This window comes from Pelobates fuscus, chromosome 12, assembly GCF_036172605.1.
Source record: "Pelobates fuscus isolate aPelFus1 chromosome 12, aPelFus1.pri, whole genome shotgun sequence".
Taxonomy (NCBI): Eukaryota; Metazoa; Chordata; class Amphibia; order Anura; family Pelobatidae; genus Pelobates; species Pelobates fuscus.
The window spans coordinates 128,064,091-128,092,012 of NC_086328.1; the positions used below are offsets into that span (position 1 = coordinate 128,064,091).

Here is a 27,922-nt window from a genome sequence, read left to right on the forward strand (position 1 = left end):
CCACTCCTTCAAAAAATCTTTGAAAACATACTTTTTTAGGAAAGCTTTTAAATTAAACTGTGAACAGCTTTCCCTCACCGCACCCTGATTCCTCTCCTGCAACTGTCATCAAAACATATACTAAGCCCTCAATGAATACTCTCCTAGCAACCTACTTTTCTACCCTACACTTATCTTCTGTGTCACTTTACCCCACTCCCTCTAGCATGTAAACTCATCGAGCAGGGCCCTTAATCCCTCTGTTCCTGTGTGTCCAACTTGTCTGGTTACAAATAGATGTCTGTTAGTCCACCCATTGTACAGCGCTGCAGAATTTGTTGGCGCTATATAAATAATAATAATAATATTCTCTGGACATGGCAGCAGTGGTGAAGAGGAATGAAGCTTTGCTTAACTCCATCAATTAACAATTATTCAACACCCACTTTTAAGTTGATCCTGTCAACTTTCTTTTGGCATGAGCCCTTCTTTCTCCAGTGGGGAAGAAGAAGGGTAGATATTTGAGGCCACGGGTTTGATTACAATCCTGAGACTAATATAAAACAACGGCCATAATACCTATTAGATTACAAATTGTAGACAATATATACCAAATGTTATAGGGCAAAGAGTATGTGGTAGCAAAAAAATAATATCTGGATTTCATCTTTCACTGTAGCAAAATAGTGATATGATTAAAAGAAGAAGATCTTTTTGGGGGTGGACAGGTAATGCTTTGTCATTTTGGGAATATCAATAATTCAGCAAAAGTAGACAGACTTGGAGAAATTCTAATTAATGTAATCACAGAGGTTCTCTTTGGATAATTACATGGTTGATGAAAGGTCATATGATAATAATGTATTCTCACATTGATCAAGAGACAGATTCTATATTCATTAAGATTCATGACAAAGATTTTTGGTTGTCATATCTTTGTGTTTCTGTTTGACATTTGCTACAATATTAACTGTGATAACACTTGTGTTTAAAATGTGACGGCTCAGCCGAAAACAATTCTGTAAACATGTAACTCAAATATTAAAAAATGTCTTTGGTCAAGAGTACAAACACAATATGCATAATTAAAGAAACACTCTTAGCATAATTAAAAAGACACTTCAGTCCCATAAAGCTCTTCAAGAGCTTTTTTTCCCTTCATTTTACAAAAAGTGCAGTTTTAAAATTATAATTGTTACACCCTCTTGGCTGTCAATTAGACAGCCAGTCATGTTACTTCCTGGTTTGTTTAGCTCAGTGAAGCTAAACTCAAGAGGCAGCAATTGCCCAGAGCACTTGCCATGCAAAGACTTCTCTTTGAGCTGCACTGGGAAGTCTGTGATTGGACAGCCGTAGAAAGTCTGGGCGAGGTTAGAAGGGGAGGGCTTGCACAGGCTGCAGACAAGAGAACTGCAGTTTTTGCAAGCTGTTTTTAGCTATCCCCCAATGAAAAAAATAATACATAATTAAATGCATGTTTTCATTCAGTGAGTTTGTTTTGTATTTCTGCAGTGTTTCTTTAACATTTCTAAAACTGAAAACGTTTGCTATCTCGTAGGTTCCAAATACATTTGCTTGTAAAAGGTCTCAGTTCCACAGGAGAAGAAAGGATAAGAACCTTCACATATTCAATATTCAAATTTTATGGTTTGGCAGATGTTCAGATTTTCACTAAAAATGTTGTAACAAGAGTTTTCCCAATTTCCCCATGTTTTGAGCTGGTGATACATTTTACTCAGTGATATCAATATAAGAGATTGTTTTGAAGTAGACCTGCCACTTCAGCATTTTAAATTAAAGTTATATGTTTATTAAGACCTTAACAGTTCCGATTAGGTAAAGTCCATACAAACATTGCACATGAACCAGATAAACAGAAACATTGTCTGTACGCTCCTCCGTCCGTACGCTTTCTCTATGCTGACTGCCAGGTGGAAAGGACAGAGCTGATAGCAATGACCGACAGGGAGCTAGGATGGAGGCGCCCAGTTGCCGGCTAAAGCTGTGTGGATTATTATATTCCATTTTATTATTCACACCTCACAAATACATATTTGTTAAATATAGGGATAAGTAACCGTAATATTAAAAATCCAGGGAAGTGACAGGTCCCCTTTAATACAAAGCAGACGATGATTTTGAGTGATGGTTGAAGTCAACTATATCTTCTTGCAAAATATGCATGAGCTGGCAAAGTAAAATAAACACACCTGTCTGTGAAGATAAAGGTGTCTATCACCAATTTCTGCACGTAGATTGGCCACATTATGTGTGAGAATGGAAGGAAAGGAAAGGGAAGCTGCCAGTAGGTGCAGTCAGAAGATATTGTCTCTAAGTAGAGGTTTTCCACAAGTACTTTAACGGAAGCCAAATTAATCTGTTTCCTACATGTTGATATCGGATTGGAGTGTTAGCCGAAAATAGTTAGAGGTTAAAGCGAAAATTAATACCCACAGAAATTACCAACCTGCTTTAAACAACTCAAGTAGTAATAAACAATAAACGAGCATAGTACCAACAAACCCCTTATTATCATATCAGTATAGAAAGAAAAGGGACTATGGTACCCTGAGAATTTGTCTATGTAGTCAGAGTTGTGACAGGCTAAAACCCAATTGAAATATCCAACATCAATAATATTAAAGTCATATTGTTATGTGAAGGAACACTCCAATAACCATAATCACCACAGGTCACTGAGGTGGTTATGGTGCCAGGAGTGCCCTGAAACCCTCCCATTGTAAGAAGTACACCATTTTAGAACAGTTTGAATTGTTACCAGGGATCTGCCAGACGTTTCTCACCATCTCCACTACTGGTCAGTGAGAGCTGGAAGCTCGCTTCATTAAAGGGACACTCCAGGCACCCAGACCACTTCAGCTCATTGGAGTGGTCTGGGTGCCAACTCCCACTACCCTTAACCCTGCAAGTGTAATTATTGCAGTTTTTTTAAAACTGCAATATTTACCTTGCAGGGTTAAGTCCTCCCCTAGTGGCTGTCTATTAGACAGCCACTAGAGGACACTTCCTGCTTCATAGCACAGGTTTTCTGTGCTAGAGCGTCGCTGGACGTCCTCACGCTGTGTGAGGACCTCCAGCGTCGCTCTATTCCCCATAGGGAAGCATTGAAATTCATTTTCAATGCTTTCCTATGGGGTGCGCTAATGCGCATGCGCGGCATTGCCGCGCATGCGCATTAGGTCTCCTCGGCCGGCGGGCGAGATCAGTCTCGCCCACCGGCCGACGTAACCAGAAGGAGGAGCGGCGGGGGAGGAGGAAGCAGCGACGTGGGACCTGTCGCTGCCCCTGGTAAGTGACTGAAGGGGTTTTCACCCCTTCAGTAACCGGGGATTGGTGGGTGGGAGGGAGAGGGACCCTCCAGTGCCAGAAAAACGGATCGTTTTTCTGGCACTGGAGTTTCCCTTTAAGCTACCACCAGGTGCAGGGTTTAATTCACTGAGAACAAGTTGCTGACACTCTTAGCCAATTTGCTAGAACTGAAGTATTCAGCTCAGGAGAACTTATGGAAGGTCATGAACAAAAGTTTTTTGGCTCTCGTTGAGCAGAAGTGGAGATGGGACATAGCGGTTGACGGTCCTACAGGTAAGACGTCCAGCCGTTCAAAATGGTTTGACTACTTACAATGGGGAGAGGGGCACCAAGGCACCTCTGACACCATAACCACTACAGCACCCTGTAATGGTTATGGTGTTTGAAGTGTTCCTTTAAAGATGGTTTTGGCTGGGCTACCTGTGTTTGAGGAACATTGTTAAAAAACATGACCTATTAGTCAGAAAAAAAATCTTAAGTCATTCATTCTTCTCTGTTTATTTGACCATACTTGAAAAGGTTAATGACACAAAACCTGACAGATTTTTCATAATCTATTCCCAGAACAATATTATGCACACAAAGATAGACATTATAAAGAATGGTTAGCTGTATAATGATGCTTCAAAGCATGGTTAATAATGAAAGGAATTAACATAATGTAAAGTACAGCAAAAATAAGGTGAACTTCACTCACCTGGAAGGATCCAGCATGATCTTCCTCCCTCTCCCCATCTTTACCCTCTTTAAGGGCAATAAGTGTGAACCCTCGGAAATAAGCCGGGCTAGCAGCCGAGAGTGTTACTGCAAACAGAAAGAGAAAGGTGTGATCAGTGTGTAACAGCAATCATTTTAATGGTGGCACTGTTAATTATCTCCATAGGAAAACACGTGGTATACATTATATAACATGTATCTAGAACACGATAAGAACCAACTGTGATGCAGAACACGGAAATCCATTGAGGGAGGAGAGCTTGGCCTTACCTCTACAGGAGGTATTATCAGAAATGAATTAGTATTTCAGATGCTCACTTCCTGTAATAGTTACAATAATCTATTTTTATAGAGCATTTTTTGCCAAGGGAGCATAGAGTGTCTAGAGCTTGCGCTCGTATGTGACCCAGGCGTCAGATGATGTATAGATGTTACTATTACAAAATCCAAATGTACTTGAAATCAATTTAGAAGGATGGAACACATAGGCTTATTCATTATAATGAGAATTTAAAGAGAATTTCCAATTTAAGGTCAAAATAGCCCAAGTGAAAAGGTTCTGTAAGCCAGCTGTGCTTCCACTTTGACTACTCTGGCCTTAGCTTTGAAAGTCACTGTGAATTCACTGTGAATTCTCACGTTAGTAAATAACCCTTGGTAGTCATGCTGAGAATAGAAACATGTAATGGAGATCTGTTGGCGATACACGTAGACACCGATTTCTATGAATTAATGTGTTATTTTGTTATGTTTTATTTTTATTATTGTACATTATTCACTGTTCCTTTTCTATTAGAGGCTAGGTCACCTGCACAGATGTCACACATATTGATTGAGTGAGTACTGCCTGATCACGTGATCAATTTACTTATCATTGTTGAATCAATTTTGTCAATTATTTAGCCTGTATATTGTTCTTGTTTACTCATGTGTGTTAACTTTAAAAATAACTTTTGGTGGAAGGCTTGCTGCTGGATACTGGATTGCCATTACATTTGCCCATTATTATTATTATTATTATAATTATTGCCATTTATATAGCGCCAACAGATTCCGTAGCTCTTTACAATATTATGAGAGGGGGTATTTAACTATAAATAGGACAATTACAAAAAACTTACAGGAACGATATGTTGAAGAGGACCCTGCTCAAACAAGCTTACAGTCTATAGGAATTGGGGTGTAAAACACACTAGAACAGGAATTTGCAATCACATAAGGTGGGAGTGAAGCAGAGCTGGAGGAGAGAGTAGAGTGCTGCCCTTTAGGAGAGAGTAAGAGACAGGTATGTGAGGTAGAGGTTACTCTGGGAGGCCATAAGCTTTCCTAAAGAAATGGGTTTTAAGGCACTTCTTAAAAGATGCAAGACTAGGGGAGAGTCTGATGGCGGTAGGCAGGCTATTCCATAGGAAGGGAGCCGCCCGTGAGAAGTCCTGCAAGCGTGAGTATAATATCAACTCATTATCTCCCTACAGCACATCCTAGCTAATTCCAAGTTTACTGAGCCATGACACAAGTGTGTTGATTGCAAACATCTGGAACATAATTTAGATGATGCTGTGTACAAACTTGTAGCATATGGAATTGGAGTATCTCACTCTACCTGTCTCTTAAAGTGCAACGATTAGACATTTCTTTCAGGAGTACGTTATTCCAAGCTAGGGAATGTTAATTGGAAACATCTACTGCAGGGCATAATTAAAATAAACAATAGCCTATACAACACATGTATCCCCTAATAAAGTGGATATCTGGTTACAGTATGGCCATTTTAAACAACTTTTTAATTGTGCTGCCCCCAACCCTCTCTCATTTCAAACAGTTTTGTTTAGGAATCATAGACTATAAATCAGTGACCAAAATGAAACAGAATCTTGAAAATATATCTTCTTAATTGGGGCAAACCCACCCAAGGAGGAAGTTGAGGAAATGTTGCTGTGCCCAGGGGTCCTAAAAGGACCTTGTAGGCACTGTTTCATGTCATGGAATTTGTCATAGTGTATGGAGTGTTTATCCATTCATCATTAAAGGGACACTCCACTGCCCAAACACAAAATAAATGAAAATTACTGTTTAGTAGATATACCTGAAAGCGGTAAACAGCTTGCAAACATACATTTTTCTTGTCTGCAGCCTTTGCAAGGCCTCCCCTTCTAACCCCGCCCAGACTTTCTGTGGCTGTCCAATCACAGACTTCCCAATGCAGCTCAATGAGAAGTCTTTGTAAGACAGGTGCTCTGAACTATTGCTGCCTCTTGGGTTTAGTTCCACTGAGCTATCCAAACCAAACCAGGAAGTAACAGATCGTCTGCTTGAAAGCTAAGTGTCAATTTTTATTGAAATATTCTCTTTTTTCAAGATTAAAAAAATAGGACACACTCTTCACACATAAAACGTTTAGGCAAGCTAAAGTGCTTTAGCAGTCTGGACTGTCCCTTTAAATTGTTCTTAATGTTTTAATGCTACATCTGTCTGTTTCTACCCCAGAAGACTGATGTTTCTTCTCCTCATAAGTAACAGGTAGGTATTTTAACATGTATATTTTCTTATTGACCAGATAGTAGCAATGTGAAACTTGAACTGACATTTGGAAAACATAGGACAGTCTATGCCCTTGTCAGTGAGGATGTGTCAGTGATCTATTCAAACTAAGGAATAGGGTCTTCAGTGGCCCTAGTAGGGTCTGTCTACCTAAATCTACAAGAAGTAATAGAACCCAGTTACTTTTACTTCCTTATGTGGGCTATTTGTAAAAGACACCAATCAATGAACTAGGGAGCTCACATACTCCTGCTGGGTTGGGATATAGGATATATGCTGAACTCCCCATGTTAAATTGTATTGCCAGGATTGAATGGAAGATTTTTAGTTGTTTCCTGGTCTAGACAATGCTTGCAGAATCCATCATTTGCATCCAAAACAAGAACTTCGAAGGTATATTTGTAATTTTTTTTATTGCATATTTCTGGGTGTTGCCTTGACCTCCAAACTCCTCAGATATTAATTTGATTGTGCTTTTGTGGGTTGTTCTGGAACAACAAATCCAGAAGAGAACCCACCTCGCTATTTGCAGGACTTAAAGGATCTGCTGCTATTATCTTGGTGCTTGATTCCACAGGACATGTTCAGAGGTCTTGTGGAATCCATGCCTCGAAGCATCAGAGCTGTTTTGGCAGCACAAGGGGGACCTATGCGATATTAGGCAGGTGGTTTTAATGTTGTAGTTAATCAGTGTATATATTTATCATACATATTTTTATTTCACATATACAAATTTCTTGGCGTCATATACCATTCTTTGAAACACCTTTTCTGTTATTCTGGTAGGGATTAAATGATCCTCCCCTATAAGGTTTGCTATTTGCTGCCCACATCTCCTCACTTTCCTTTCTTAGTGCTCCCCTACCTTACTGGTGTTACCAAGTGCACCACTAAGCTGCCAGAGAGGTACCTACATTGGGTGTCTGCATTTAATCAGTGTGTACCATTTTGCTAACTGCTATGAATGTGGTTGCTATATTAGTGTAGAATGGGTGTTCCTATGAGAAGGAAAATATCTCTATCTCGCATGAGACATGTGGTGGCAATGCTTCATTTTGGCCAAATAATAGGAGAGAGAGAGGGGATATAGGAACTTAACATCATAACCCCACCTGACCTTCTGTGCTTCACACTGCCTGCCCTTACTACAGCATCTCCCATGGCACTCAGCTACACTTCCAGGCCATTTATAGTTTACTAGAAAAGGAATGGAGGAATGGAAGACTCAAGATAGACTAAGGTGACTAAGAAGAGGGACACAACTATGGAAGGGGGAAGCACAAGAAAATGGAAACAACTTGACAAAGGGGGGGGGGAATACGATGAGGAACAAAACTGGGGAAAGAGGGGCATGAGCCGAGGGATGTCAGTGGTGATCAGAGGAGGATAAGAGAAGACATGGTCAACCCGATGTCAGATTATCTTGTTTTTTAAACAGAAACCAACCTTCCTGTATGCTATAAGTAATCATTTTACCAGTCAATAAATGTTCTTAAACGTGTTGCTTTTTTTTTTTTTTTCTCTGCATTTGCCTTTATTTTTCTTCTTTGTGTTTGTTTGTTCTTTAACAATGTTTGTAGTTATTGCTCCATTTACCGAGTGAGTCAGTCTCAGTAGTTGGTTATGCAATGAAAATCAGCGAGTTACAATTCAGTGTGATTAGGTTTTGTTCTTCACTGTTGATTCAGATGTTTTATTCACTGGAGGTTGGAAATGTTGTGACATTGTAAATCAGTCAAACAAGTGTTTTAGGATTGGGAAGAGGAAGACCATACTCGGGTGACCTGCATAGCGCACAGTGAAGATTGTGTAGGTAATTATGAAAGAGATAAATGCACTGCTGTTATATTTTGATTTAAGCTCCAAATTGTACCTTTTTATTATTTTTATTAACGTAATTTACAGCTAGGTATACTTTCTCACTCAGTATTAAAACAAAACTAAGAAAATGTTTAAATGGACTTCCAAAACGAAATGTACGAACATGTTAAGGATGTAAAGATAATGCGCAAAATAATTTGTATTATGTTCTATCAATAAAACCTGGGCTCTGTCTTCCACGAGGAGTCTGAAGCCCACCGCTATGATTACACATCATGCATGTTGACAAAACAATGTGTGGATGTAAAGCAGACAGTTTTTGTTTTTTTAATGTGATGCTCCATAGAAGAATCCTGAATTTTAAATGGACAAATCTATATCTTAAATGAACACATCTTATTGAAGTTGTTATGGTGCCTGCAGTCCCCGTACAGCCCCAAACCCTTTATTTCACTAATTAGAAAGCTTGGAAGTGCGGCTTCAAGCTGCGCCTCCAAGCTCTCCAGGTTTGACCGCTGGGAATCCGACCTCCCAGCTCTCATACAGTAACAAACCGTGACATCAGGCGCACATGCACAGTGCCGTCACGGTCTGCCACAGAGAATCATTGTATTCAATGATTCTCAATGCTTAAATCTTACACGCATTGCGGTAACCGCAGGCCTTGCACCAAAGGTCCCCAATACTCCTCTATTTTATAAAAAAATAAATAAAATTAAATATAGGGGGGGCTTATAAACTAAAACATTACATCAGGATTGTTAGGAATAGAGAATTGCATTCTTAACGCTTTATTTGTTAATTTGGTCATTCGGTTGCTTGAGCCCGAATTGTGGTGTAGTGTATATAGCATGTGGAGGGAATATTCTGCTAATGATTACAAGTGAGTGTCTGAGCATTCATGAGTGCCTACAGCCCCACTTCTGTTTGCTCATATTGGTGCCTAACATGTTGACGCTTTGTTTTATTGTCAGTTTCAGAGGCAGGGTCATAACCAGCGTACAGGAATATGGTGAAATACAGCCCTGGAGGGAGCAAGTATAGTGCCCAAAAAGCCTATAACAGCAGGGCATTGATGTATTCTAGTGCCTTACTTACATCCTATATACAGTTATGTTTTTCGATTCATCTTAGCTCCCTGTCAGTCAGGGTTATAATCGTTGTCCTTTGCACCTGGCAGTCAGCTTAGAGAAATCACCTATGACTAATATGTACAAGTACAGAGAACAGGATACATTTTTTAAAAAATGTTCCTATTTCTCCTCTTCATTTACACTGTTAGCCCTGGCTTTCCTTGTCTGAAATGGAATTTAATGTAATTTGATATTTCATATAAATCTCAAAGCAAAAAAAAAGGTCAGCTTTTACTTGTTACACCCCCTTGGATTTTCAAGCAGACAACCGGTCCTGTTCCTTCCTGGTTTGGATAGCTTGTTTACACTGAACTGAAGAGGCGATATTGCCCAGAGCAACTGCCTTGTCAAGACTTCTCATTGAGCTGTATTGGGAAGTCTGTGATTGGACAGCCACAGAAAGTCTGGGCGGGGTTAGAAGGGGAGGGCATGCAAAGGCAGCAGACAAGAGAACTGCAGGTTTTGCAAGCTGATTTTTTATATTACTCAAAGGAAAAAAATGCATAATTAAATGCATGCATGTTTTCATTCGGGGTATATCTACTAAACAGCGAGTTTTATTTATTTTGTATTTGGGCAGTGGAGTGTCCCTTTAAAAAGCAATACCTTTGTGCTGATGACGTTACGTAAGGTTATTTACTTAACACTGAACTGTAATGGACTAGAAACCCAGTTCCAAAATGTAATCTAAAATAGCCTAAATTCATAACTGGAGAATTATTTCAAATGAGCTTTTGTCAAAATGTTGCATTTTTTTTTTACAATTCACCACAATTATGTGTTTAGTGAATAAATCCCAAAGTTAGAAATTTTAAACTTGCTCCTTTGCACGTAATTAGCAGTTTCTCGGTTTTGCTTATTATATTATCATTCGTATTATTCTTTGTTGATTATTGTTACATCATTTTCATGCATCTCAATGGTTTTCTGCCTTTATTCCCGATGGTCCCAGTGGAACCCCACACCTACAGTCATAAAGTAAGAACACGTATTTGTGTTGGCAGAAACAGATATTAGCTTCATCTCATTTTCCGTGGGAGTCTCTATGGCCGCACTTTCACGGACATTCCAACACAGATAGCAGGATTTCCTGCCCATCCCTTGTATTGGCTTCCATTTAAGCACTTGTCAACATATTCGTTTAAGTTCACAATATTTTTTTTTTTGTATTTAGTGTTTCTGTACAGAGAGTCCTGACAAAAAGAAACTAATCGTACAACCTTGCTCAGAGCACATTTGTGTAGATGCTACATATGAATAAATTAAAAGCAGTCCTTATAATTACTCAGGGAAGTCAACAAAATCGTGCATGTTAGCGGTAGTACACTTTATAGTGCTTTATAGAGGGGGCATGCTTAAGGCAAATACCTAAACTATTATTTATTTGTTCTTGAAATGCATTTTGTGTTTTGCAGCTGGAACACCTGTCACAGTTTAATTAATGATTACATCAAGCCCCGAATAAAGAATTTCTAGTAAGTAGAAGTCAGGAGTTTGTAAATTAATACAATCAATGGCTGAAGGCTGCTGGTCGAGCTTGCAAAAAATTATTTTCCGAAAAAATGTTTTTCAGCAAATATAGTAGCATTCGACAAAAATCGAAAATGTCTACTTTTCTTAATTAGGAGGAGTTCTGGTTTAACTAATGCTCTCTTGTGCTCTTGCTAAGTAGAAAGTCGTCAAAAGTCAAGTGATTTTAAGTGATTTTCAAAGTGGTTTTTCAGCCACTGCTACCCACTCCACTGATTTAACTGCCCCTTTAACTCCACTCCTCTCTAACTAAAAACTATTGTATTGTACGCCAAGCCTAATAGAGGTACAAGTGCTGCTAAACTGGTGCACTGACTGCAAGCCAATGATTAACCAGATACAAACTCGCAGTGCATTGATTAATCATGTTCCATATCTGTAGAACAACTCAACGCAACTATTTTAATCTATTAATACTCCCAAGGATGCAGCAGCATCCCTCCCTAGCAAGCCGATCTTTGGGTCCTCTTCTGTCATTCCAGTTTGTTCCCTGGTGTCCTGCTTCTGAGAAAACCAGGGAACTGACCCTAAAAATCATCATCTGATGCCAAAGACACTAGGACCTCTGCAGAGCAGTGAAACACCCACAGCACCAGTGATGCAATGTGTGTCACTGGTCCATCTCCTTTTAACCCACCCACTGACATCCACATCACAGGATGCTGATGTTGGGGGTATGCTCTAAAGTGGTAACATTTTTTATAATATATGTAACAAAAAAGGATAGTTATGAAATTAGGGCTCAATTTAAAATTCTGGTTCTTGCTTTCAAATCTCTACATAATGCTGCTCCCACCTATCTATCCTCCCAAATACACAAGTATGTCCCGTCTAGGCCCTTACGCTCTGCTGAAGACTTACATCTATCACCTCTGATGCTCGCCTTCAAGACTTCTCAAGGGCTGCACCGTTCCTGTGGAACTCACTTCCCTCCTCTGTTAGCTGCTCATCCAGTCTCCACTCAAAAAGTCATTAAAAACCCACTTCTTCATAAAAGCCTATCAATTAAACTGTTACTAGCTCCCAACTGATTCCTCTCTTGCAACTGTCACTAGTCTATTACTATCCTTACCTTTTGTGTCACTTTACCCCACTGCCTCTAGCATGTGAGCTCATTGAGCAGGGCCCTCAACCCCTCTGTTCCTGTGTATCCAACTTGTCTGGTTACAACTACATGTCTGTTCGTCCACCCACTGTAAGCTCTACAGAATTTGTTGGTGCTATATAAATAACATAATAATAATGAAATATTAGTAACTGTAATGCTGTGCATATGGTGTCATTGCATTTATAGTACACATTATGGTAGTAACATTTCATAATTTCTGTTTCTTCATAAATTGACATTACCAATAAAATTCTTTATTGAGTCACGTCCTTATACAGAGTGGAATTGACTGCACTGATTTCTTCACTGGTAATTATTTTATAGATACGAAGACTTTAGCTCAAATATGTGAACTTTGGTTCAGCATAGTTTTATAAATGTTCAAGATATTAGTTAACCATTATTTTTCTTTTAAAAACACAGTACACTATAGCACAGGCTTTTTACACAACTTTGTGGCATATATTCTCAATGACTATCCTGTCTGTAGATGTTATGACAACGTATCACTCTATTCTCAATTCTTTCCAGGATATAGAACCTGTGTAAAGTTTAGAACAGACGGATCACTATGCACTGATAAGCCACAACATTAAAACCACTGACAGGTGAAGTGAATAACATTGATTATATAGTTACAATGGCACCTGTCAAGTGATCAGTCAGTTCTTGACTTTCATGTGTTGGAAGTAGGAAAATTGGGCAAGGGAAAAGATCTGGGTGACCTTGACAACAGCCAAACAGTGATGGCTAGATTGAGTCAGAGCATATCCAATGGACCACATTTTATTTTGGCTCAGGTGCATAGCTGGTTGTGTTCTGCTTTGGGCGATGTTCTGCTGGGAAACCTTTGGTCCTGGCATTCATGTGGAAATGTCAGGATTACTGTATGATCCAGCACGTAGAATTGTGTTACACAGATGATTAATGGGTAACGTATTACCGGACCTTAGAATGGCCGGACTAACGTACCAAAGAATAGTCAGGGTGCTAGCCAAGGTCAGGGGACACAGAAAGGAACACAACGATAAAGGAAAGCCAGAGGTCAGCGATACCAGAGTACAGGGAAGTCAAAATCAAAGCCGAAGTCAAAAACCAGAAGAAACTTGAATCAGGAACGCGCTCTCGGACAACCACTAGGGAAACCATGACAGGGCAATGAGGAAAGGAAATTTTGGGTACCTGCTTTACCTTTCTGATTGGCCGAGATCGATCTTTGACCCCAAAAGGTGCGCGTTTGCGTTGCGTGATGTCCCGTGCACGCCGACATCATCAATCACGTGAGCGGACGTGGGGGTATAATTTGACGTGGATCCGCAGCGGTCGGCGTCCATTAGCATGCCGCAAGTGTCAGTCATGCAGACGCACGGCCGCTGGGTGCAGCAACCGCAAGGTGAGGAAGAATATGTTACAGGATGTTTTTGTGACGTGTAACACCTACTTAGAGATTGTTGCAGGATGCACATAACACATTATTATTCACTTGCTGTTTTGCAAGTGGACATATCACTGTCCACATCCCTGCCCCCAGACATGTCCAGTGAGTGGGACTCTTATAATATACAGAGGGGCAACCTAGTTAACATCTGAAGTCTTCTTTCTTCTGCCCCAAAAAAGGACAAACTAAAATTCATAATAACTGACACAACTAATGAAAATAAACTTATCTTGAGACTTGGCTGTCTAACAATCTAATTGGTTGGCTTAAAAGTGATGCAATAGCTGACATAGCAATGGAAAGGCTAAATAAAGGCTTTACCAACTATGAGATCCAAGTCTGAGAGGAGTCCCCATTAGGTGAAGATGGTTTCATTGTATTTTGTCCATGTTGCGCTGAGTTCCATTATTAAAGCTTTGAGCATAATAAATTCATTTATTTCCTAAATAGAATCTTCTCTAAAGTCAAGTCAATTGTTTTATAGTTTCAACTATAGTACGCGGATTGTGCTGCGTAATATTTCTAAAATTTTCAGAGTTAAAAATATTTAATACATTATGACATGGTTGTTGGATATTTCACGGAAGGACATTTTATTATTTTATTAGCTGCTTCAAAACCACTTGCTCTGTAGCTGGGTACCAAGTGTACGAGACTTTTTATATTTGAGGCAGACTCTAGAGGCGCTAATACTGAATAATGGTTTGCCTCTGGCCACAAATAGGCTTTAGAACCAACTATGATTAATATCTACCTCTTTATGATTTTCACTATTAAAAAATATATTGGAGAAATTCATCAACAAAGTTTCAACCTCTAGAGATGGGGGAGCCGCGTAGCTTTCTTAGATATTCCAGCCCTCGCTAGGTCTTCACAAAATCACATAAAATGATTGGATTTTTTTTATGAAAATGGTAACTTGGTCCCAAATTGGAAATATTGCTTTTCAATTATCACACTGGAATTGAAGTTCAGTCCTAACCTGGGTAATACCCCTTGATGGAATCTATTCTATCTTAATTAAACCTTGCTGACATGTAGAAATTGACTAGCAAAATATAAAGAATATATAGAAATATCTAGACTTGTATTTCTTTACTGCTTAATATTTTTTTTTAATAAAACCACAGAAAACATACACGTGGATTAATCTTTAATTCATTAAAATAAACATTCTATCCCTTCATTCCTTCTAATTAGCCCTTTCCTTAAAAACCCTGTTGATTTGGTTCATCCACTTGAAAATAGTTTGACAAAACAAATGAAGGGACTACATGCATAGCGTATTTGTACCATAATCACTATAGTAAGCTGTAGTTGTTATGGTGCATGTAGTATGTTCCCTTATGTCCTATCTGTTTTTTGTTTGAATTAAATGTTTATCTTGTTTACATTTTGTTCAGTGCTATAGAATATGTTGGCGTTATATAAATAGTTATAATTGTAACAGGCCTCCTACTCTAATAAGTTGCCAAAATAGCAAAAAAATGTAGCTGAAAAATATTCATTTTTTCTATTTAAATGTATATGGCACTATTAATTAGATCCCCCCTAATTAAACACTGCACATACAGATTCCTACCACCACAATCCCTTCAACTCACTGAAGTGGTTATGGTGATTGGAGTAACCCTTTAATTTTGTGCAAAACCTATTATGTCAGGAGTCTTTTGCACATTCCAGGAACAAAACATGTCCAATCACGAGCCCCCAATTCCGGTTCATGGAATGTGAACTAGTGGACATGTTTAACTGAGCACTGGAATTGGTAATATGTCAGGGTCTGATTAGCAGAAATGAAACCCGTTATGCTTAGCCTCTGATTATAACAGGGTTTTTTTTAAGGCTTGTATTTAAGTTATCAGCTTTCTGCTTATGAAGGCTGCTAGCTGATTTAAAACTCTGATTTATTTCTTCATCCTTTATAGAAAATGTTGGGGTTAGAAAATATTCAGACAGCATACAGTGCCCTTTATCTTGCAATCTTCCACACATGGTCTAAAACGATTGCATGAAAGCAAAAATACAGGAGGTGTGACAAAAATAGATAGGTACATAAAATAGTCAAATTGCCTGATTATAGCTTTTTGTAAGCTGGATGTAAGAGACCTTATGGTCTAATAAAAAAACATGTAATGTCAACATAATGTAATAAAATGTTTGTATTTGAGCATAACATTCACATATAGTATGTACAGTTATAGCATTTATTTCTAAAATAGAGGTATATAAAAAAGTGCTATAGCAATCTTTATCAATCTCTGGAATGCTAATGTAATGCAAACAGTGAGAGCCATTTAGTCCTCACCTCCCATGACTGTAGGAACAGTATCCCTCATTGAGACTTCCTTTACTCTTTGGAGGGAGAGGGGTGCTGTCAATCTTATCAAACTAGCAGACATTAAAGGGACACTATAGTCACCAGAACAACCACAGCTTAATGTAGTTGTTCTGGTCAGTATAGTCAGACCCTGTGGGTTTTTTCAGAGAAAAGGCAATATTTACATTACAGCTTAAGAGCATTAGAGGTGCTTCCTGGGTTAGTGCTGCACAGTGCAAAGCACTGACAATCCACATCTCCACGTTAGTGCTAGTGCTGAACTTTCCCCATTGATTCAATGCATCTCTATGAGGAGATGCTGATTAGCCAGGAAGGCATTTGGCTCTGCCCCACCTCCTTGGGTGAGGTTATCAGAATTGACAATCTCAGCCAATCTAATGATTACCTATAGCTGATGATGTCAGCCAAGGAGGCGAATCAAGAGCGGGGCCAGACACAAGGAGAAAGGTGAGTAAATAACCTTTCTAACCAGATAACCACCTAAACGATGGTTTTAGAACTATAGTGTCTGGAATACACCGGAATCACTATTAAGGTCCCCAGCCCCCCTCTCCTTTGAGAGTAAAGGGACACTCCAGTGCCAGGAAAACAGTCAGTTTTCCTGGCACTGCAGGTCCCCTCTCCCTCCCACCTCCCATCCCCGGTTGCTGAAGGGGTGAAAACCCCTTCAGTCACTTACCTGAGACCCCCGCCGATGTCCCTCGGCGGTGATTTCGGGTCGCCGCCGCTCCTCCCCTTCCTTACGTCAGCCGGTGGACGAGACTGAACCCGCCGGCCGGCCGGGGAGACCTAATGCGCATGCGCAGCAATGCTACGCATGCGCATTAGAGTTCTCCATAGGAAAGCATTGAAAATGCTTTTCAATGCTTTCCTATGGGGAATTGAGCGACGCTGGAGGTCCTCACACAGCGTGAGGATGTCCAGCGACGCTCTAGCACAGATAATCTGTGCTATGAGTCAGGAAGTGCCCTCTAGTGGCTGTCTAATAGACAGCCACTAGGGGAGGACTTAACCCTGCAAGGTAATTATTGCAGTTTATAAAAAACTGCAACAATTACACTTGCAGGGTTAAGGGTAGTGGGAGTTGGCACCCAGACCACTCCAATGGGCAGAAGTTGTCTGGGTGCCTGGAGTGTCCCTTTAAGGGTGATTTTACTTACATTATTTCCCTTGCCACTCCAGTCTCAGTCTTGATGATCCAATGCCAATGCCAAGCCAATGTTTTCCCATAGTAATGCATTCGGAGGTTATTGGGCATGCAAGGCAAAACACAGCCCTGAGCAATCAGCATGTTCTCATACAGGTGCATTGAATCAATGCATGTCTATGAGGAACAGTTAGCGTCTCCATGCAAAGTGCGGAGACGCCGAACACCAGCACTGCACACTGTACAGCACTGATCATGGAAGCGCCTCTAGTGGCCCTCTGAGTGAGTGTCACTAGAGGTGTTACTATGTTTAATGTTTTACATTAAAAGGCCTGCAGGGACAGGCTATAGACACCAGAAACACTACATTAAGCCAAAGTGATTCTTTAAGTAACCACCTTAAATCACTACTTCTCTTTCTGCAACACTGAATATCCCTTTTGGACAACAGGCATTTGATAATGTGGGAAGGATTCTAAGCATTTGGGGATATAAATCCTGCTATAGCAATGCATGATCACATGGTCCAAATATCTGTACGGAGAACAAGGTAGTGAAATTCCTTATTATATTGTCAATGTAGAGAGTGGGGGCTTTGGATGTCAGATCTTTGTCAAACCATTTGAAAGTGGTTTTAAAGCAAAAATGTAAGCACTGCATGTGTAGCTTCCTTGTACTATATCCACTACAATAGGCTGTTGTTGTTATGGTATCTAAAATGTCCATTTAACTTTTATAAATGTATCACCGACAAATACAGTACTTAGAGCAGTACGTATATATACAGGAATTAAAGCACTACAGACATTTTCCGGTATACTATCCCATGGGCCTTCTTTATAAAGCTCATTAAACCTCAGTCAAAATGTCAAATAACTCCCAGTACTTACAGACTAATCTCTTTCGGAGTGACTCACAATGTGCAGCCCAATGGAAAAAAAAACGTGTTTATACGCTAAAAAAATAAAAAGCATCGCTCCCTGTCATAGGTGACGCATTCCAGGGCCCTATTTAACCTTGTACTGCAGAGAGTCCCAGGAGGAAGGATTTCCCAACTAAGTGGATTCGTCTCATAAGAGCAGGCATTAGGTTGCTAGAGCAGGACCTGCCATGAATGAGGTACATTGGCATCATGGCCGGCTATTGCAATGTATGCTCATATACTGTAACTAACCCCCCCATTATTTTTGCCTAGGTTAGGTGGTTTTAAATGAAACTATTACATTTGATGAGCGTTGAAGTTGGTGTTTAGTGAGCGAGTGTTCTGCATCTTGTATGTTATGTTAGAAATAAAAAAGATGATTTAGTTGCTTTTAAGGCACCATAACCACCTCATCTCCTTTAAGTGGTTATGGTGCCTGGAGTCCCCTGGCACTCACCCACAGCTTTAGAGTTAAGATGGATGGATAGAACCCTCATTCAGTGTTTTACAGTTCAAAAACATTTTAATACCAAGCCAGGCACCATAACCACTTCAGTAATATGCAATAGTTAAGATGCCAGGACTGTCCCTTTAAGTAAATGAAATTTTGCTTTGTTTTCTAATTTAGACTTAGCCCTGCTTAAAAATATCTCTTGGCATTAATTAACAGTTGACATTCGGTGATACATTTGAATACGTTTTAACTACATTATCATTATTAATTGGTTGACATTTTTTTATATAATCTCATACGTTGCCATAAGCATGTGTTATGCAAGAGCTTACTTACAATTGAGTTATTCTAAGAATGGATCGTTTTAATATGTTTTACTAAAACACAGCATTGCTTGCTCTAAATATCTATGTAAACATATTGATTAAGACTTGGGTAAAAGTTTAAACTAGGACTGAATCACAGCAGTTGCTCTTACTGCTACCGGACTGCAACTCACACAATGCTCAGCCTACCTTTCGACAACATTGCCTTGTAATAAACTGGGATTACTATCCATTCTAAGACTATCTGGATAATGCTATGACTGAAAAGACTTTCGATTAAGAGTTTATTAAAATGTAAAATTGTTAAACATCCTTATTTTCTTTAACCCCTTAAGCACCAAACTTCTGGAATAAAAGGGAATCATGACATGTCACACATTGCATGTGTCCTTAAGGGGTTAAACGAGATAACACTATAGGACGGGGATGTCAAACGGTGTTAACCTCGCACATCCTGACTTTGTTGGATGAACTCCCAGTTGCTCTGGAAGCCCTTGGGAGCCCGAGCGTTATGGGAGCTGTAGTCTACTGACATCTGTCAATGCAGTCTAACATAGTTCAATGATTACTTAAGGGTCACTTGAGGCAAAGTTCTAAAACTGGAGCAATTAGCCAATTAGCAGCAACGTTCCTTTGGTTTCCATGGTGATTGCTCCAGTTTCACAGCTCTGCCCCAGGAATTCCTCTTTACACAAACACACACAACACTCTGTAATGTAGCTGTGCTTTTTTACTCGTATGCATACTTTCCTATTGTTTCTGCATTTAGATGCTAAGCAGGCAAAACCCCTTAAGGACACATGACATGTGTGACATGTCATGATTCCCTTTTATTCCAGAAGTTTGGTCCTTCAGGGGTTAATACAGAAAGGAGTCAGGTGTGTTCGTATCGGAGACAGGCGCACTGAAAGGGATCGAATCCATCCACTCCTCGCAGTAGAAATCTTGATCACTTTAATTGGCGTTTAACTGCATTTCTGTGCACGCTCTATTATAGAGACATTTGGCTGTCAGGATATTATGTGTGTGACATCAGCTGTGCTTATTTATCTGACTTACCAGCGCTCAGGTAATTACCGCCGAAACACCCATTCTAGCATCGTGCAAAATGCCTCTTTGTAAATGCAGGTTTCTCAAAAGAACACAAAAATAAAAGCACACATTGTCTGCAATTACAGAGAGAAAGCTTTCTATAAGACCATACCGAACACTCCCCCTCTGTACAAGTATTCTCCCACTACCAAGATCAGTCAGAAAACAAAAAGAGACGAGAATATTATTTTAAATAATGTACATCTAAAAAAAAAAAATGCAGAACCCTCAGAATACACTGTATATTATTTCAATTCTTCCTTAGATGTGTGGCACAAGTAGTGTGCATCAACCATCTGGCAAGCAAAGGATTAATCACTTCTGTACGGATACATACAGACTGCCCCTCTTTCCAAAAATGACACAAAATATACTGTAATTATCATTTTGGGTATCGCAATATGCAACAAGGTTGAAGAAAGTTGCTGCTGTAATGAAGTCACTTTTAACCTAAATAGTCAGACAAGCATTGGAAAGCAACACATTAAAAGGTTTGCTTTACGTTACAGACATCACAACCTCCCAAAGGGTCTGTCTGAAGTCACTGACCTCTGTAAGTGTTTCCTGGTTTGTAGATTTCCGGATCACCTTCCACTCTTAGGCTAAATTCATTGTATCCTTCTTTTCTAGTGCCTCCTTGAGCCCTTAAAATTCTGCTACAATATCCTTCTGATTTGATGGCTTTTTCTAGAGTTTCATCCATAAATCCGTGAACCATTCCAAAACAACTCAAAGCAGCATAATGCAAGAAGAATTGTTGCAAAAAACGTCCCATTTCAAAGAAAAAGGGAGACGTCTGTGGAAAGAGGGTGTTCAACTTCGGCCGCAGCTGAGGAAGAGAGGACGTCTAAGCTTCATCAGATTCCAAAGCGGACTGCTGCCTTCTTCCAGAGGATGTGATTAGCAGCACTGTAATGTTTACTTTGCTTAGCAAAATTCACAGGGTTTGGTGAAATAGCAGAGCTCAGGAGACGCTGCTGTCTCCAAGACTCCCAGCAAAGATCTGTGCTAGATGGTCTGTGCTAACAGACTAGGAATTAATCAGAAGCATTCTTACCAAAGTCAATAGTTGCTGTATGCGTATAGGGTTAACATGTCTCTCTCGCTCTTTATTTTCCTATACATCCTTGCTGTGCGGTTTCTTCGAATGCATTTTTACGTGATGATTTCAGATACAAGAAAGTGAAGAGACCCAAGATTTATTTATTTTTTCTTTAACTTGGAACACTGCTGATTTATTTAACAAAAAAGGAAAATACAAAAACTCTGAGATTGTCACAAAGATCTGCGACGTGTTTCCTCTGACATTTAAAAGGTTAATCATAAGAGCAACGAAACACAGACATAAGGAGTTTACATCTTACAAGAAACTCAGATTACGATGAGGAATGGGACTATGGGGGGAGAGCTGTGCCAAATTTTGAAATGTTATTCTTGAAGTCTGGCATTAAACCATTAAATCAAATCTAGCTCTTGGCATTTTGTGTTCCATTCAACGAATGGTTTTAATCTATGCCCGCAAGGGTCTATATATATATATTTTTAAAAAATGCATACAGAAAAATTGAAACATATATATAACTATATTTCATTGAAATGCTCAGCTAGAGATTTTTTCCACATTAAATCTGTGGTTAAATAGCCAGCATTCAGCATGTTCACAGGGGATACACTTACTGCTCATTATCCATACGTTTTCAATAGATAATTGAATCACAGTTTGGATTTTAGGTTGCCTTGGGTAAGTCAGTTCTACTGTGACAAATGATCTAATGCTGTCATAATATATTATAATCTCAGAGCTTGCTTTAACTTTTAAAGAAACACTGTTGTGTCAGAAATACAAACATGTATTCCTAAAACGATAGTTCTGGAGTGGCTGTTTCGAGTGGCAGCCCGCTCATCTTGGAGATAAAAGGTATTTCACTCACTTTTTTACCCTCACATCACCAGTCTCGGCATGGCTTGCCCCGCCTCCATGGCTGAAATCATCAATCTTGATGATCTCAGCCAATCCAATACTATCCCACAGGAAAATATTGGGAGGATATTGTGCATCCGCGGCAAAATGCTGCGCCAATCATCATCTCTTCATTGAGATGCAATGAATCAATGCAGAACGGTGAGACACTGAACGTAGGTACTGCACACTGTGCAGCACTGATATAGGAAGCTCCTCTAGTAGCCGTCTGAGTGATAGCCACTCAAAGTGTCCCTAGGCAGTGTTTACATTAAAAAGCCTGCAGGCACAGGCTATAGACATCATAACAACTACATTATGCTGTAGTAGTTCTGGTGACTATAGTGTGCCTTTAAGGTGCTATGTGAATTAAAGGTACGTTGCACAATCTTCCATGAACTAAGCCCTAAACTAAGTCTTAAACTGGCTACAGACTCCAATGGGTTAAATTCTTTCTGGGAAGAGCTCATATATGACATTACTAAGATTAAATATGTTCCAAACAATGACTAAACCCATTTATACTATACATTACTATACATTATATACATTGAAATGGGAAAGCAAAATGTGTGGTTTCTTTAATGTGGAATTTTAGTATTGGATACTTTAAGGTACAATCCATCATTGTTCTTGTAGACATGGTTTTATCTCTTTATTCCCCTGGGGAAGTTTTAAACTGAAAAGCTCGAGTTCCTTAAAGTATCCTGGTTTAAATCTGTGTACCAGAAGGATTAATTTAAATATTAATTGATTATCCACTTGCCATTAACCCACTGATGCCAGCAGTTCCTCTTAAGATAATATTTGTACAGATAGCGAGTGAGAGCTTCACGCTTTAAGTCACTAATCACTTCAGATAAATTAACTTTCACTGCCCATAAATGTGAAATCAGAAATTTGTTCTACAGGCATTTTCCAAATAGTGTTTTCATTATAAATGGTGATCCATGGGGTTTTGTATTTGTTCTGGAAATTAAGAGTGTGTTTGCCTGCAGAATCCAGCCCGATTTATCACTGTGAAGAATAGACATTCTGATGAATGCAGTCATCCATAAGAAATATAACTGTTTCACATGATACTTATAAGCAATGCACTAACAAGCATGAGAAATGGAATTTCTGGTCATCTGAGAACATGTCTATGGCAAGACGCTTAGCAAATCTTATAATAACAAATAATGTACCTTGTGTGTGTTCATAATTCGCAGTAAAGGGGAGTCATCATTGTAAGGGTAAAGGCGCAAAGACTACTAACTGGTTGCAAAATATTTGACAAATGTTAAAGGAAAGTTTGAAACAGGATAACCACCTCACAATGATGTGGTGGTTATGGTGCTAGTAGTGCCCTTGCGCCCCCAGTTGTATGTAGCACAGTTTGATTTCATACCTGAGGTTCACCAGGTGCTGCTCCTTATGGTCTCTGATGCTGCTGTAATGGTTACGATGTTAAGAGTGTTCCTTTAAAGGAATGAGCTGTAGTGGTTGCGGTGTCAAGTGTGTTCTGGAGCACCACCGGTGTAAGGAGTCAAACCGTTTTTTTGTACATTTTTACTTTTTACCTGTAGTCTGTAGAGCATCACTCGCCACCGACACTACTAACGCCGGAGACTCAGATGTTCCTAAGCAGGAACTTCCTTTAGCTCTCCTGAGCTAAACCTGGAAGATCAAAGTTAGACAACCTTGCCTTTTGAATTTTCTGCTATTAGCTCACCACAAAGGAAACGCGTTAATTAACCCGGTAAAAAAAAGAATGTAACTTCCTTCAGTTTGTCATTGTCCACCTCCCTACCCGCACCCCCCTAAAAAAAAAAAGACGGGTATGTTCTCATAATGGTTTGCTTATACAACCACAGCGTCTTTAATAAATTAGTAAAAACTTTGCTGCTAAGGTAAGGTAAGGTTAGGGTTAAGGATTGTGTACTGCAACGTCACAGCACCGTTTGTCCACAGATTAAAGGACCACTATAGGGTCAGGAACACAAACATGAACACAGGAACACAAAGGTCTCCACAGGTCCGCCGGCACTGGCCCTGCCCCCTTGGTGACATCATGAAAATGACCTATTTTTAGCCAATCCAATGCTTTCCCATCGGGAAAGCAATGGATTGGCTAAAATCGGCAAGGGGGCAGGGCCAAATGCCATTTTGTCCAGTCAGGACCTCTTCATAGAGGTGCATTGAATTAATGCATCTCTATGAGGAAAATGCTTACTGTGCAGCCCTGAGCCAGGAAGCCTCTCCAGTAGCCATCTGAGGAGTGGCCACTTGGAGGTGTCCTTAGGGGCAATGTGAACACTGACTTTTCTCTGAAAAGGCAGTGTTTACATGAAAATGCCTGAAGGGAGCTATCATACTCACCAGAACAACTATATTAAGCTGTAGTTGTTCTGGTGACTATAGTGTCCCTTTAAATTAGCAGGAAATGCCTTGGGATTTCTGTTGCCACAATACTGCAGGACTGAGGCAGTAGATAGGAGTTTTGACAGTCAAGCACTGAGGGCCAGATTAACATAGGGACTAATGGAGCTGAAGCTCCAGGCCCATGCCTATGGAATATCCATATGTATATACTCTTCCTGTGCTCTTGCAGAGGGAATTAAGTATGGGAACTTAATAGGGACGTAGGGGAACAAAACGTGAGTGGACTGGCTGACTATAAATTAGTTAAGGTAAAGCTGACTTTGCACACTATGTTTTCGCTGCTTCGGTATCACTAACATACTGTAACACCATTTGTTGACCAGCCTGCATGATTAGAAGTCATCCTGACATGTATTCACACCAGGCTGATCTTCCAATTCTTCAGGCAAAATTACTTTCTTTTTTCGTGCAGGTTTGACCCTTCGGGCAGTGCCAGTTACGTGATTTGCCTCAGTGGCCCACCCTTTTGCCCCTCTCACCAAAGTCTTACTTCATCAGACGCTGCTGTTGGTGGATATGAGCGATGAAAGCGAGAGATTGGCCTAGAGTATGAGTTTTCTTATAGCCGCATCCTGAGCGTTTCCCACTTATTGTCTAAAGCTTTCCACAAATAAAATGTACACATTTTCAATTTTTACGTTTGTCGGCAAAGTAATCAATATATTAAATTGCTGTGTTATGATATATTTACATGCAAGTTATGCATCTCTTGCTTCAAATAAATGTTATGCTAAGATTTTTTTCTATCAAAAAGTGTTTGGTAGTGAAGAGGTAAATGGCAACTTTTTTTGATACATTCTTTATTTTACATATTTTTATTTGCATTACATTTTTGTCAATAGAGAGACAATGTTGAGCGAAACAATCACAATGAGGCATCAGTAAATTGTAATGGTTAATCAGTGGTTAACTAGTAAATTATAATGGTTAATCAGTACATTGTGAGATGCGTAATTGATGTCGATTCATGAAAAATAAAATTTGACAAACAAAATGAGAAACATTAAACGTAATGCAAGAATCTCAAAAATGTTTTAGAGCATGAAAGTACTTCAAAGTATGTTTAAATATTTAAACATTCACCTTTAGACAGTGCGCACTTCCGCTTTGTAGAGTTGCATTTGTGCTAGTGCCTCTGAGTTTCAGTATCCCCCCTTGGACTGTATTAATCACTAAAAAGGCAAAAAAAAAAGGGTTGGGGGTTGGGGATATCCCTTGCTTAAATAAGCTACAGCTTATTGAATTTGTTCTGGTGAGTAGAATCATTCCCTTCAGGCTTTTTGCTGTAAACAATGTATTTTCAGAGAAAATGCAGTGCTTACATTACAGCCTAGTGATAACTCCACTGGCAACTCCTCATATGGCTGCTAGAGGTGCTTTGGGGCAGTGCTGCACAGTTTGACTGACATTCAGTGTCTCCACCCTCTGCATGGAGACACTGAATTTTCCTCATAGAGAAGTATTGATTCAATGCATCTCTATGAGGAGATGCTGATTGGCCAGGACTGTGTTTGACTTGTGCTGGCTCTTCCCCTGATCTGCCTCCTTGACTGTCTCAGCCAATCCTATGGGAAAGCATTGTGATTGGCTCAGAGAATCACTTTTGATGATGTCAGCAAGGCAGGCAGGTCAGGGGCAGAGCCGACAGCAGCAGAGTTTAATAAAAGTAAGATTCTACTATATTTAGGAGTGCAAAGTGAGGCCAGGGAGCTAGATGGTGGTTCTATCTATAGTGTGAAAAATAAATGTTTGTGTTGCTGATCCGATAGTGTTCCTTTAAGTTTATATGTAATTCAACAAGTAAACAAGAACATGGAATGATAGTATGTCCTGTGGTATTCAAAGTGTTTACAATATCAGCACACTATAATGATTGTACATGGATAGGGGGAAGGAACATTTGCAGGAAGTGGAGTGGTAAAGGAAGAATAATAAAAAATAAAAAGGGGGGGGGAGAGAAGTTCTTCCCTCCCTGGGGACCTCTACCTTCACCCCACTGAGAATTAAATTTTAGTGGAAAATGGAGATATGAGGGGGAAAAGGAAAAGTGAAGCCCGACAGAGCCCCATTGAATTAGAAGTGGGTTGGAAATTCCACAAGCCAAGGATCTAAAATTTTATGGAAGTGAGTTGTGGTATTGTGGATCAAGGCAGATAGTTTATACATCTCCACAGTGCCTTGCGCTTTCCACATCACCTCCTCCAGGGCAGGGATTCTGGTACCCAAGGTTCTTCAATGGCCCTTCTTGTGGCTAAAGCCATCCTAGATTCCCGTTTGTTTTGGCTCTGTTCAGAACACTGTGAGGTTTGTACTATAGTAGATTCATGGGTTCATGGCTATGTCCAGTTGTAGGATTCTAGAGGTGAATTGAAACACTCTAAGCCAGAGTTGGGAAATTCGGGCACAGTCCCACCATGGATAAAGGTATGTACCTCTTGCTGGTTATGCATTAAAAAAGACACTGGTAGTTTGTGAAAAAGCAATATTAGGCTTTACTTGTGTAGATAAAAAAAGCAAACATTTAGAACACATCAGTTACTTGAAACCACAACTAGCAGGGTGGAAGATAAAAGGAAAAGTGAAAAACAAAGAACTTCCTTTGAGTGTACCAACAAGTTTATATGCATGTATAAACAGTACTCTGAACTGCACAGTGCCATCTACAGCTCAAGTGCGAAATGTATTCATATTATGCAATGCATGCTGTTATATTTCCAAACACCTCTGTTGCCACAGGCCTTCCAACAGAGATCTGAGTCTGCCCTGCCCATTTTGTTTAAATCTGATAGGAGTTCCAGTGAAGCATTGTTTTGTATGCCTGTGCCCCGTGGTTAATGCAAAAGGTGACCGAGGGAGCTATGAACTTGAAGAAAGCGGAAGTGATCGAAATTGTTTAGGTTTGTGTTTTGCGGCATGTCCATGAATGGTAATATTTGTTGATTCTGGCAAAAATAGTAACATCTACTCTTCAAAGTGTGCCACATTTGGTGGCGTCATCCATGGGACAAATTATCTGTTCCCCAGCATGAGTTTTAAAGGGGAGGGATTCGTTACAATGGAGCGGAAGTGATCGAAATTGTTTAGGTTTGTGTTTTGCGACATGTCCATGAATGGTAATATTTGTTGATTCTGGCAAAAATAGTAACATCTACTCTTCAAAGTGTGCCACATTTGGTGGCGTCATCCATGGGACAAATTATCTGTTCCCCAGCATGAGTTTTAAAGGGGAGGGATTCGTTACAATGGAATATGTGTGCATCACTTTATCCCAGATATGGATTGAAGTCATTAGTGCTGTGTGGCGGGAGGTACAAAGTGTCTAGCTTGTTTCAGGAGCCTTACGTTTAGGGAAAGGATGTCTCTTCCGAACAAATCCTGCTCCAGGTCAACCCATAATTTAATTCCTGCTGGTGCATGTAAGTATTGGATTTGTGCCAGTTGAGCCGCATAGAAATAATTAAAAAAAGTTTGGTAAGCCAAAGCTGCCTGCATGATTTAGGAATGGCAACTTTTTTAACTAGACTTTTTCATGTTGAGATTTTGAATGTTTACTGCACCTCAAGACCATAAAGCATATCTGCATAAAAAAATGCATTCATGTATCTAAATTATGATCAAGAATAAACCAAATTTTGTACAGGAAATTGGTTTTCTGACTT

The 27,922-nt window shown here is 39.7% G+C and overlaps 1 protein-coding gene across 2 annotated transcripts in view; it reads right to left on the bottom strand.

Moving 5' to 3' along the window:
- SPON1 (spondin 1) overlaps positions 1-20,979 on the bottom strand; it is a 308,501-nt gene extending 287,522 nt beyond the window's left edge. Inside the window, exons 1-2 of one of the 2 annotated variants that reach the window (XM_063437314.1) lie at positions 20,429-20,979; positions 4,007-4,113 (exon numbers count right to left, since the gene is read on the bottom strand). In XM_063437314.1, coding sequence (XP_063293384.1) covers positions 4,007-4,113; positions 20,429-20,654 — 333 coding nt within the window. In that variant the 5' untranslated portion in view covers positions 20,655-20,979. The remainder of the gene's footprint in view (positions 1-4,006; positions 4,114-20,428) is intronic. The other variant, XM_063437313.1, reaches the window with a different exon arrangement.
- Between the last annotated feature and the right edge of the window lie 6,943 nt (positions 20,980-27,922).